Consider the following 11,382-nt stretch of genomic DNA (forward strand, 5'->3'; position numbering starts at 1 on the left):
CTCTTTTTTTTTTTGCTTTTAATAATTTAAGCTTTTCTACCTATTGTAATGCTAGTAGTCAAGTCAGTTTTATTTGTACGGCACCAAATCACAACAAAAGTTCTCTCAAGATGCTTCACAAGTAGAGCAGGTTCAACACCACACACCTTCAATGAATTCACACCCAACAATTCTCCATCAGCAGCACATCCTGCAACAGCGGTGATGAAAACCTTCCTTTTAACAGGCAGGAACATAGAGCAGATCCAGGATCAGACATGTAGACGGAGAGGGGAAGAGACAAAAAGGGAAGCAACAATTCCTGCTATAAATATATGCTATCTGTCATTAATTCTTTTGCATATCAGCAAAAGGGACTTTTTGGTCTTTGGAATCATTTCCAGCATGCATTAGTGCTACCATCCGTAGAGGAGTGAGAAGCTCTTTTATATCCTGAGGAAGCATTCACTTATACTGTAATACCTGTAATACCTAATAATCCAAGTGTGCTGACAACAATCATCGCGTGACTGATATCCTGCTATTGAGCTTTCAAAACTGTAGAAAAAAAAGCTACGTTGGCATTATTTGTACACTCCCGTTTTAGCTGTCAAATATTTCAAAAACGATTCCATCACGTGACAGCTGCAAGATCTGCCTGGATCAAAGTGATCCAGGATTCAAAAGATGATTTCATATCAATCAGTACAAAAAGTAATGGTACTGTGACAGGTATGCTCCAGTGGAGACATCTGACTGACGCATCTAACGCGTCTCATAAAACTGGAAATAAAAAAACAGATGAAATAATATTGTAATAAACATACAATTTAGGGCAAATAATAAAGCATACAACATTTCTGAACCGCACACTTTTATTAAACATGTAAAAGAATAAAGATGCATTCCAGTAATATGGGCACCATGTCAGTCCAGACCTTCGTGTAAAAATTAATCCATTATAGTTCATATTCATAATATGCATTGGACTGCACTTTACAAAAGGACACATGAACTTAACAGTGTGACTTCATTTCCTCCTCCCTTTGGTCTGAAATCTATATAACTAACGAATAATTAACTTACATGCTCTCTATGTGAAGTGCAGAGAATTTTGAAACCCTCAGACATGATTTTTAAAGTTAAAGGAAAGTTAAATCTTTATCTCAAACAATTGGGTGGGGTGTTTGGATGCAGCAAAAATAGGGCCGTAAAGATGGAAGTAAGTGCAAAGGATACATCGCAAAGTACTGGAAGGCACAGGTTTAACATAGAAGTACTCGTCAGAGGTAAGGCAGATATGCATAAGCAGGCTTGGCCTGGCAATTCTGGTTAATGCCAGATGGGCCGGCCCAGTCAGGTCTGTAAAGGCACTGCCACCAGCAATGAAACAAAATGAATCAGTAATTTTAAAAATCCAAACGAACTGGTAACTCATAAGGCTTTGACAGTATCCATATAGGATGATAAATGCGTCTTAGCTGCAGGAAACAAGTGGTGTTTCTTCCACAGATGCGAAGTAAAATATCATCATGTTGCAGTTACAGATTTTTGATGAAGCCTGCTTCAGTTGAGAAACACTGCTCCAAGGCTTTCAGCGCTCACTCGGGGGAGCAGTATCGGCCAGCAAAGAGAATGCTCATGGAAGGGTTGTGTCGAATGAAGAAGAGGAAGGGGTGGTCTGCAATGAAAGTGGGTGGACGCATGGCACAGCGCAACATCATAATTGCAGCAGTGGCAGCAGCCGCCTCAGTTCCCTCCTCATTTACCTCCACGAAAGCTTTGTGGATGACTTTGGACAACACCAGGTCATTGGCTGGAGACATGCCTGACAGTGGAGGAGAGAATGAGTTTTATTAATAAATGCATAAGGGTGACATCTCCTTGCATGCCAAAGAAAAAAAAATTGCTAGAACAGAAACTAGAATCATGTTTAAATCATAAACTACGGCCATTTTCTGTTCTTCTGATACATTCCAGGGACAAATCCTACCAGAGAAATCACTCATCTCCGCGCTGAAGGCGTCCACCATGCCCATGCTGATCAGGACGTTCTTCATGTCATACTTCTCCTCCATCTTGAATCTTGGCAGGCCAACCTGGACCTCAACTGTGTCCATCATGTCTGGATGAGTCCACTCCACAAAAGTCTCATAAGACAGCTGACTCTCCAACTGTGGTGGATACAATGAAACCATGTGTTTATTTATGAGTGCAACTGCAAACAAGTGTATCCGTGTGTGTGTGTGTGTGTGATACCTTCTCCAGACCGGTTGAATTGTCCTCAATACTAATGGGTAGAAAGATGAGCATGCTGAGCTCCTTCCCTTTGTACGGCAGCTCTAAGATCTGTGCAACAGCGAGCGAGAGAGAACATCAATGCGTACCACAGAACATTTGGCTGTGTCAACATGTTGATGACAGACGACACATTCATTTCTGCAGTACCTGGCAGTTGGCTCCAGAAATGAAGGCGATAGGGAACTTAGCTTTCTGGTGCATCATCTTCACTGACTTCTTCGCTTTCTAAAAGGCAACAGCAAACATCAGTTCTAAAACAAACTGGAGAGCCGCAAGTAGCAACAAGTGGGCACTCAAGCACGATGCAGCACTTTTGAAGAGTGAGACGTTCAAGACAGCTGACAGTATTTCGATTTAGCGCGAAGGAGCAGACAAATGCATCCACTGTGCAATGAAAATATCAACAGCGAATGAACCTAAGGTAGGATGCATAGTCCCTGCCCACACAGGACACTCCAAGAAGCCAAGCAAACACATCTGCAAGGTGGCAGGGATCATTTCATTGGTCAACATCACGCACGGCCTCCTACTGGTTTGTGGATTTTGACAGGGTTGTTACACCAATGATGTGCGAGCGCAGGAAGAATCCCAGAGCGAAAGATTCATGAGCGAGCAAAAGCAGCCTGAATGCGAGAGCAAGAGTTGAAGCGTGAGCGCAGAAAATCTGTGTAAGCAACATCTGAGAGCAGGAACACAGTTTGAGCAGAAACAGAACAAATTTTAAGTGCAAGCAGATGCTATTTGAGTGCAAGGGCAAGGTTGAGGGAAAAATATTGCAAAATCTGAACATGTAGTCAATAAATCATACCCTCAAACTGCTATACCACACTCTTGAATAAAGATAAAAAGTAACTCCATACCATTGAGTAATTTTCTGAACACCTATACGCAAGACCAATAAAATATGTAAATTTTTGCCCAACCCAGTGTGGTGTGCGCACCAAGTATCGCAACTTTTAGAGGTCCTTAAGGCTGCCAAAATAAAAGCAATTCAAGGAAGACAAGAAGAAGAAGAGGAAGATGAAGAAGAAGTAGAATTCCAATAAGTCAGAGAGCCAGAGCCTCTGGTCATTTCACATTTATACTTGTTGCGGTGAGTTACGGGTGTGTCAGTGGCCAACCAGTTCTTAACACTTTTTATTACCCTGAGAAAAGTTCAGTGCCTTGGCAGCTGTTTTCTTTACATTCGTAACAGACTGAACAACTCCTTGTCAGATCAAATCTGTAGGTTCTGTGTAAAAGCATTTTCAAAGAATTAGTCTTTGAACTCAAAGCACAGTGTCTTGCGAAACCCTTGTGCGTGTCTTCTTCCACTGAATGGAGCCATGATGAGATCATTTTGTTGGGTGCTAGCAGCCAATGAGAACACAAAATGGGTTGGAGGATTGTGCAACTCAGAAGTTTGAAAATACGATATGAGAACCCTTCAGCCTTGTCTTTTTCAGTTTTCAACCAAACACAGCATTTTGCCTTTCAAGTTCTCACAAATACACGTCTTGACCTCATGAAGACATTTTTTTTGTTACTGAACAACTTCTTTGCAACTCCAGAATGCAAACATAAATGTGGCTGAAAGCCAACAGCAACTGATGGCTAACAACAGCCCAACTGTCCCAAAAGTTTACAAACTAAATAAATCCATTATAATCCGCTTCTGTTTCGACAGCGTTGTTTATGCTCAGTAATCCATAAACACTTTGATTTGAGTTTCAAAAAAAGAAAGAAAGTTGATAACACTTACAGTTTCGTGCTACCATGGTGAGCACAAGCAAGTTGGCTCAACTGAACATGCTAGCTGGATGCTCATCCACACCAGATCGCAAGTTTTTTTTCAGCTTTTAGGACGGATCCAAGTGTTTGTGGGTCACTGCCTATCCTGCTGGATAAAGAAGGCATGGACTACACCAGATGATGCGCTTGAGATCTTGGGAGTTGGCACGTTTTGACTGTTCAGGTGTTGCTAGCTGTCAGTTGCCATTAAAGGTTCTTTCTGCAGTCTGGATGTCATGAGCTCTATTTGTGGGTAGTTGAAAGGCAAACACATTTTTTTCCGGCAGTCTTAAATTATCAGATTTCGCCCTCTCTAGGCCAAAGATACCATGACTTTCTCCACTCAGGTTTCAGTTCATGAACATGGATTTCTTTTTTTTTTTTCATTCTGGCTAACAATACAATAATAAGATACTAAAATCCTCAAGACTCAAAAGGGTGGTTTTAGGTTACTTTTGTCAATCCATATTTGTCCATGCGGTGTCTTCTTTGTGCAGGTTACCTTGCTGAGACTAAACTGAGCATCTCTTGTAGAGCTCTCCTTAAACTTCTTGTCCCAATTGCCTTTGAAGTAGATGGCATTGACCAGCACTAGTCTGGTGAACTGGTCCAGAACACCTTGAGCCAGAACATCCTTAATTTTACCTGTTAAACAAATAACAAATAACCATGACACATGTATGAAGCATTACACAACTCAAAACAATCACTTAAGCAGTGTTTTAAGTCCATGAAATTCCATCCATCCATCCATTTTCTTCCGCTTATCCTGTTAAGGGTCGCGTGGGGGGTGGAGACTATCCCAGCGGCTTTCAGGCGCGAGGAGGGGTGTCCATGAAATTATTTTATCAAAAATACAGAGTCATTTCAAGTTTCTTGCAATTCCAGGCTCAAACACCAATTCTTTTTGCAGTTCTTGGTTACAATCACATTGTGGAAAGGTAAAATAACTCTACCTTGTGTGGTGTTCTCCACCCAGCCATTGATATTCAGCCTGGCGGCCTCATAGCTTGTAATGAAGTCCACAGCCTCCAGTTCTGCATTGTAGTTCTTCCTGGTGCCTGCTAAGAATTCCTGGAAAGACACACATTTACTGATTCTAGCCAGCCAAACATTTTAGCTCAGCAGCAGTCTGAGAATTCCACTTGTTTGTAGCATGGCCCCCACTTGTGCAAAAGATTTCCATCTGTGCCTCACATTCTTGTCAAGCTACCATTGTATAAACAAAAACCAAACCAACTCATGACAGTAAATGCGCACATACCTCAACAAACTGGTAGGACTGCTCCCCGTACAGTCTGTTAGCAACACTGAGGGCATAGGGAGCATCTTGCTTGTTCAGCTCACTCAGCAGCTGACCAAAGCTGGTGTGGATTTCATCGCATTGCTGAGTCTTCAGACACTGCAATGCAAAGAACAGCAGCACAAGATGGGTCAAGTCAACTTACTGTGAATATCAGGATAGAGCAGCAATGTTAATATGGGTCATCAGTATCAGGCAAAATGTTCATGGCGGTGCTGCCATATTGAGTCTCTACGACCATATGGTTTCTACACACACACCTGATTCATGTCAATTCAAACTATAAACACTGACTGAAAAATATGGTGAAGGCAAACACAATTTAAGAAAAAAAACTGGTATGAAAAAGAGAGAGCACCATTTGAAACTTAAGTTCAAAGAATCCGTTGAAATCCCAGCCAAAGCTTTCCAAAAAACAACAACTCCAAAAAAAAAAACCTCCTGGACACCAAGTTGTTATTTTCAGAGTCATGATCTCTGTGGGAAAACCAATGACCGAAAACACCTCTTTGACAGCAGGGTTAGTAAGAGGGACATACATGCACATGGACATTCTGCGGGACAAGAACATTATTCAGAGAAATACCCTGACATAAAGGGTGATATACAAAATGAAAGATTTCCCATTTTCTATGTTTGCTCATTTCGAACCTCTGTTGTTTAAACTCCAAGCCGTTTCTAGAAGCTGCACGGGAGAGTTAAAACACACACCAGGAAGAAAAGATACCACTCCCGCCCTCCGTGTCATGTGACAGATGTCGGCGCTTCACGACACCGTGTATCCCTGAGACCACTCCCTATTATCACTTCCACATGAGAGTTCTGACTGCAGCAGGTTAGAGATCAGCAAGCAAAAGCAGCGGCAATGCTACGTATATTTGTATCTGGAAGGATCCCCTCACCACATGACACCACCTTTTAGTCAAATACTTCTCATTCTTGTACTGCTCTCTGTTACCACCTGCAAAAACTTGGGCAGACTGGACTGGACCGTTTGCTGCATCATCATCATCTGCAACTCTGGTGCTGCTTCCAGCGCCGGTTTCTCTGCCTCAGTGAAGCAGAGGACCTGGGGGTTCAAGTGGTAGTGTTCGCTGTTGTTAGACATCATGTGTGCTGGCTGCGTGAAGGCAACGGTAACAGTCATCCTAACAGCGACGTGTGGACTGAGACCTATTTTCGTCGTCGTATTCCTCCGCGCTTACTTGTTGCGCTTAGATGTGAGAGAAATCACAGATGATCACCGAAGAGCTTTAAGGTTTTTAAAAAGACACAAAATTTAACTCAGAAATCTAAGCTACTATTTACAGTACGTAACCATAACTACAAGATTGGGGGAAAAAAAAGAAGGTGTAACCAGAAGTTGAGGAGGTAGAACCCTGTCAGCAGCACAAACACAGAGAGGGAATCACAGATGATTGTAATTCTGTATGAAAGTCCTACGACCATCTTTCAACTCAAGCTATTCACCAGTGGAAAGGCAAACATTTTCAAGAAACATCACTTTAAAAAACAAAACAAAAGGACATTTCACCTTCCACTGTCACTCTGTCTCACACAACTGTGTTTAAACCTGTGGAAAATTGTGTGGCCGTCCATCCGCTTGTTGTAGAGACTAGAACCTGCACTACTTGCTGAAAAAGTAGAATTGCATCACAGTGTACACTTTGGCAATTTGCGATACAATCATCAAATGGGATCCTGCATCATTATCAAGAGAAATGCACACAACTTACAGATAAATTTGAAATGTGCGGCTCTAAACTCATACACAAAACATGATAAACCGTCATCAGAAATACAAATAAAAAACATTTGTACAGGTCAGTAATCAAAATACGAATGTTTTACTCTACTGAATAAATAGTGACAACAACAACTAACACAAATAGTCATAGTCAGGGACATTTAATAAAAGTCAGCCTCGCGGTGTCATCAGACAGACGTGAGGGGATAGCCATCTGGCTTCCATCAATATCTGCACAAAATGTTATGGCAGTCGATTTAATAGTGGTGGAAATATTTGCACCAGAGTGGAGGACTGAGCGACTAAAAAACTACCAAGCATGACGCCAGCGTGGCTCGTTCTGTTACGTAGCATCTCCAGCCGTAGGTTCTCACACAGCCTTGGATCAGCGTCTCATCCACAGACAGCTGACGTGTGTTGACCAGACTTTTTCTGGTTTACTGATCGTACCGTTTGATAATATGACACGGGTACTTTTACTGGATACCTTAAAGAACATTTCATTGCCACCACGTGTACTTTTAATGTAAAAATATTGACCAGTGCAAATATCGGATTTTTTTTTCCTGCATCAGGCTACCTCTCCTATGTAAATTGTATTTAAATAAGTTAGTAAAATTCCGTCAGACTAAGATGAGCTAACGTTACATTTCCACCGGTGCTCTCCCTATGTGGAGCCATTGCAGCGGGACTCTGACGGCCCATTACTCAACAAGGCGCATCTCCATATCAGAATGAGTCACGGTGGTACGATAAGGGACAAGTTCTTTTTTAAACTGGGTGATAGCATCGCTGGCAAGCCCTTTTACCACAAAGACATGTTTACAACTGCACTCTCTATCTCTCTCTCACACACAAGCACGCACACACTTTTATCGTCACAACTCGAGGCACTACACCTTTAACCCTCACAAAACACACGTGCCTCTTTCGTTCAGTGTTCTTACGAACAAATTTGACTCGACGACTTTTTTTTCCCTTGACAAGGCGAAGTCACCTCTTCATGGCGAACTCTTTTATCACTTTTCATGAAAGAGGTCGCAAATATACAAAATTTCGAAGTTGTGACTATCTGCCATCATCCCGATACTAAACGGACTCGTTTTTATATGAAGCCTTTCTACCTTAGCGGCACTCAGATCGCTTCACAGCGTCATCTCATTCACGCACTGATGGAGGAGGCTGCCATGCAAGGCGCCAACCTACTCACCAGGAGCACTTAGGGATTCAGTATTTTGCTCAATTGGGGATCGAACCAGTAACCCTTTGATTGCTAAACGGTTGCCCTACCTCTGAGCCACTCAAGGGTGAATGAGGGTGCCGCCCTGCCACTCCCACATACTAACACCTCACTTCAACCACCTTGGCGTTATATGGGTGTGTCTTTTCTTTGGGAAAAATGACATAAATGTTCTAGTTTGACACTTTGTCAACACCCGCCTACATTGCACAATGTGCCAGTGTGTTGCTCAAGGACAGGGTTCTTCTAATTTTAGTACACAAACTAACACCCACAAACATTTTCATACCACAACACTTCCGAATGGGAAATACACTTTAATGATTCATGGTGACAACCGTGTTAAAAAATGATTGCAAATGACTGTAAGTACTCATCTACTCATCAGCATCAGCCAATTCACTTTCATGCGGGAAGACAAACAAACCGTCTATGTGTATAACAGGGAGCGATAACGTGTACTGAGTGCTTTATCCCCATCTTTGACGCTTTTAAAAGTCCATATTAGGCACCACGTTGCCATAGTGACACAACACAGAGCCGCCCCTCATAAAACCTTGTCAGAAGAAATGGAGCAATCAAAGGCAGGGGAAGTGTGCTTGTACCTCCGACATCTGGGTGGATGTGTTGCCCCTGGCCCCAAGCATCACCATTGCCAGGGCAGAGGAGATGCTGAAGGGGGAGTAGAAGACATTGGCAGACTTGTCATTATCCCCCAGGCATTTAAGTAAAGCCAGGGAGAAGGTGGTGTTGGCCTTAGAAAGGGGTGCGGGTGATGCCATTGTGTCTGATGCACAGAAAAGATGGGAGAGCATTAATGCTTGCACTACATGTTAATAAAATTGTCTTTAACTGATCTGACTCATGACGGGACACTGGGATGCACAGATTTTTCTGAAAGTAAAAAAAACAACAACCATTAACTTCAAGTGGCAGCACTCACTATTTAGGTAGGCGACATTCGATACTGCTAGAAAAGGTAATTCAATCGAAAATGTCATGTTTCTAATGAGTAATTTAAGTAGCGACACTACTTTTGTGAGCACAAATTTACAAGGGGTATTTTAACAGTGAAGAGGTAAACGTCTACGTCTCAATAGAATATAGTATAACCAGACACGTATGCATGGACTAGCTAGTCATGACATTTGACATCAAACTTTATATGTACCGTACAATACCGCCAGAGACTGAATGAAGCACGTCCTCAAGGCAACTTACCGACAGACGATTCGCTCGGTCTCCTCAAGCTGCCAAGAAAACGAAACGTCTCCTTTTATTTAGCCAACCCCGAAACGTCAACTACATTTCCGCGTTCTCAACTGTCACTACGGAAGCCGATAAAGATAAAAAAAAAACCTGTCATTTACTCCTTCGTCATCCCTTTAATGTTTCACTCATATAAATCATGTGAATACGGAATTAATTTGCATAAAAACAGATAAATGAATGCTAATAATACAACAAATAATGTATTAGCCTGTCCGATTCAATCTTAAGAATGTTAGGTGAGAAAATGTACATTAGTTTAAACTACAGTTGAATGATTTTGTAGTATTATCTGAATCTCAGAAATGCAAAGATGAGCTTTTTTATGGGAATAAATGTCAACAAAAGAAACACCAAGCATATGCAAAACTGCAAAAGCTTCATCACCTTGCTTCAAAGAAAGACATTTTTGTAATTCGTATTCAGAGAGATATTCTAATGTTCTTATTTTTCAGTAATAATCGAAGATGTGTAGATGCCTGGGTCCAGAAAAATTAACTGGATCTTTGGAACATTATTAACTTCTTCCTTGACATATTAAGCTGTTATGAATTGCACTAGATTATAATGTAACATTTAGTTTTATAGTTCCTGATTGAACATGAACATGTGGCATGTGTTCTCTAGTGTACAGTGATGGGATGGATGGGATCACAATACAGGTAGATAACAATTTGCATTTACTAGCACTGTCTCCTCACAGCAAGAAGGTTCCGGGTTTGAGTCCCTGCTCCAGCACAGGGTCTTTCTGTGTGAGTCTCCATGTTCTCCTGTTCCTGTGTGGGTTCTCTCTGGTACTCCAGCTTCCTCCCACAGTCCAAAGACATCAAGAGGGGACGAGGCTGATTGATACTCTAAATTGACTGTAGGTGTGACTGTGAGAGTGAATGGTTGTCTGTCTCTATGCGTTGGCCCTGTGATGGACTGGTGACCTGTCCAGGGTGAACCCTGCCTCTTGCCTGTTGACGCTGGGATAGGCTCCAGCCCCCGCAACCCTTAATGTAGGAATAAGCGGAAGACAATGGATGGATTGATAGTCAGCATTTGAAAACAGAAAAATCTTATTGGATACTAAGAATAAATGTGGGTGTGAACACACTCTGGTAAAGGGTATTCTTAGTGTAGCAGAGATAAAACAGCATAGATGTGCAAGCTTTATCTGGATGAGTCATATGAGTGTACAAAGTCCATATATACGTGTGTGTATGTATGCAGCCTGTGGGACAAAGGCTCGTTTCAAATAATACTATCCTTGTTCTTTCTCTCTCTTTCACGACACTACATTTAGACAGATCCAGGGGCAGCGGCTCCCTCTTCTGGCCTCTTGTATAAATTGAAGAAAAAAGATGCCGCCGGGGTTTGAAAGCTTATTTACTACAGTTATACCACAAATGAGTACATGTATGTATGTCTGGAATAGAAACAGTTCACTTGATCAGGGACACATTTGTCACTGAAAAGTACAAAGTGGGCCAGATTTGGTGGAAATGTAATGAGCCAGGTTCAACATGAGTCAGATGTCATCCATAAGGTCGACCTACATGGCAGAGTGTGGGTATTGTCTAGCTTAGACATCACAAACTGATGAATAAGAATATTTATGATATTCTGTCTATCACCGATGAGCCCTGAAACACAGGCCTGATGAAGGAAAATTACTCACAAACATGAGCGGTTTTCCTCTGAAAAAAGGTATGGCCTCCCACACTGCAACAACAATGCTGGAATTATTGACATAGGTAGCATTAAAAAGGATGCATGCAGACACCCATG

The 11,382-nt window shown here is 41.9% G+C and overlaps 1 protein-coding gene across 3 annotated transcripts; it reads right to left on the bottom strand.

Annotated features, from left to right (window-relative positions):
- Positions 1-836: 836 nt before the first annotated feature.
- On the bottom strand, positions 837-9,676 carry LOC147241848 (leukocyte elastase inhibitor-like). 3 transcript variants are annotated; one of them, XM_086190738.1, is made up of 10 exons: positions 9,562-9,676; positions 8,946-9,127; positions 6,315-6,422; positions 5,315-5,452; positions 5,007-5,124; positions 4,553-4,695; positions 2,428-2,505; positions 2,239-2,328; positions 1,973-2,153; positions 837-1,807 (listed from the first exon to the last, which is right to left on the bottom strand). In XM_086190738.1, exons 2-10 carry the CDS (start codon positions 9,120-9,122, stop codon positions 1,581-1,583), a joined length of 1,260 nt encoding a protein of 419 aa, XP_086046864.1. In that variant the 5' UTR covers positions 9,123-9,127; positions 9,562-9,676; the 3' UTR covers positions 837-1,580. The 3 variants fall into 3 exon arrangements, with proteins under 3 accessions (XP_086046864.1, XP_086046865.1, XP_086046866.1); XM_086190739.1 differs by lacking the exon at positions 9,562-9,676 and adding an exon at positions 9,512-9,545; XM_086190740.1 differs by lacking the exon at positions 6,315-6,422.
- Positions 9,677-11,382: the final 1,706 nt, after the last annotated feature.

Source organism: Aulostomus chinensis, chromosome 21 (genome assembly GCF_037954235.1).
Source record: "Aulostomus chinensis isolate RoL2024-O1b breed Wild chromosome 21, RoL_Achi_v1.0, whole genome shotgun sequence".
Taxonomy (NCBI): Eukaryota; Metazoa; Chordata; class Actinopteri; order Syngnathiformes; family Aulostomidae; genus Aulostomus; species Aulostomus chinensis.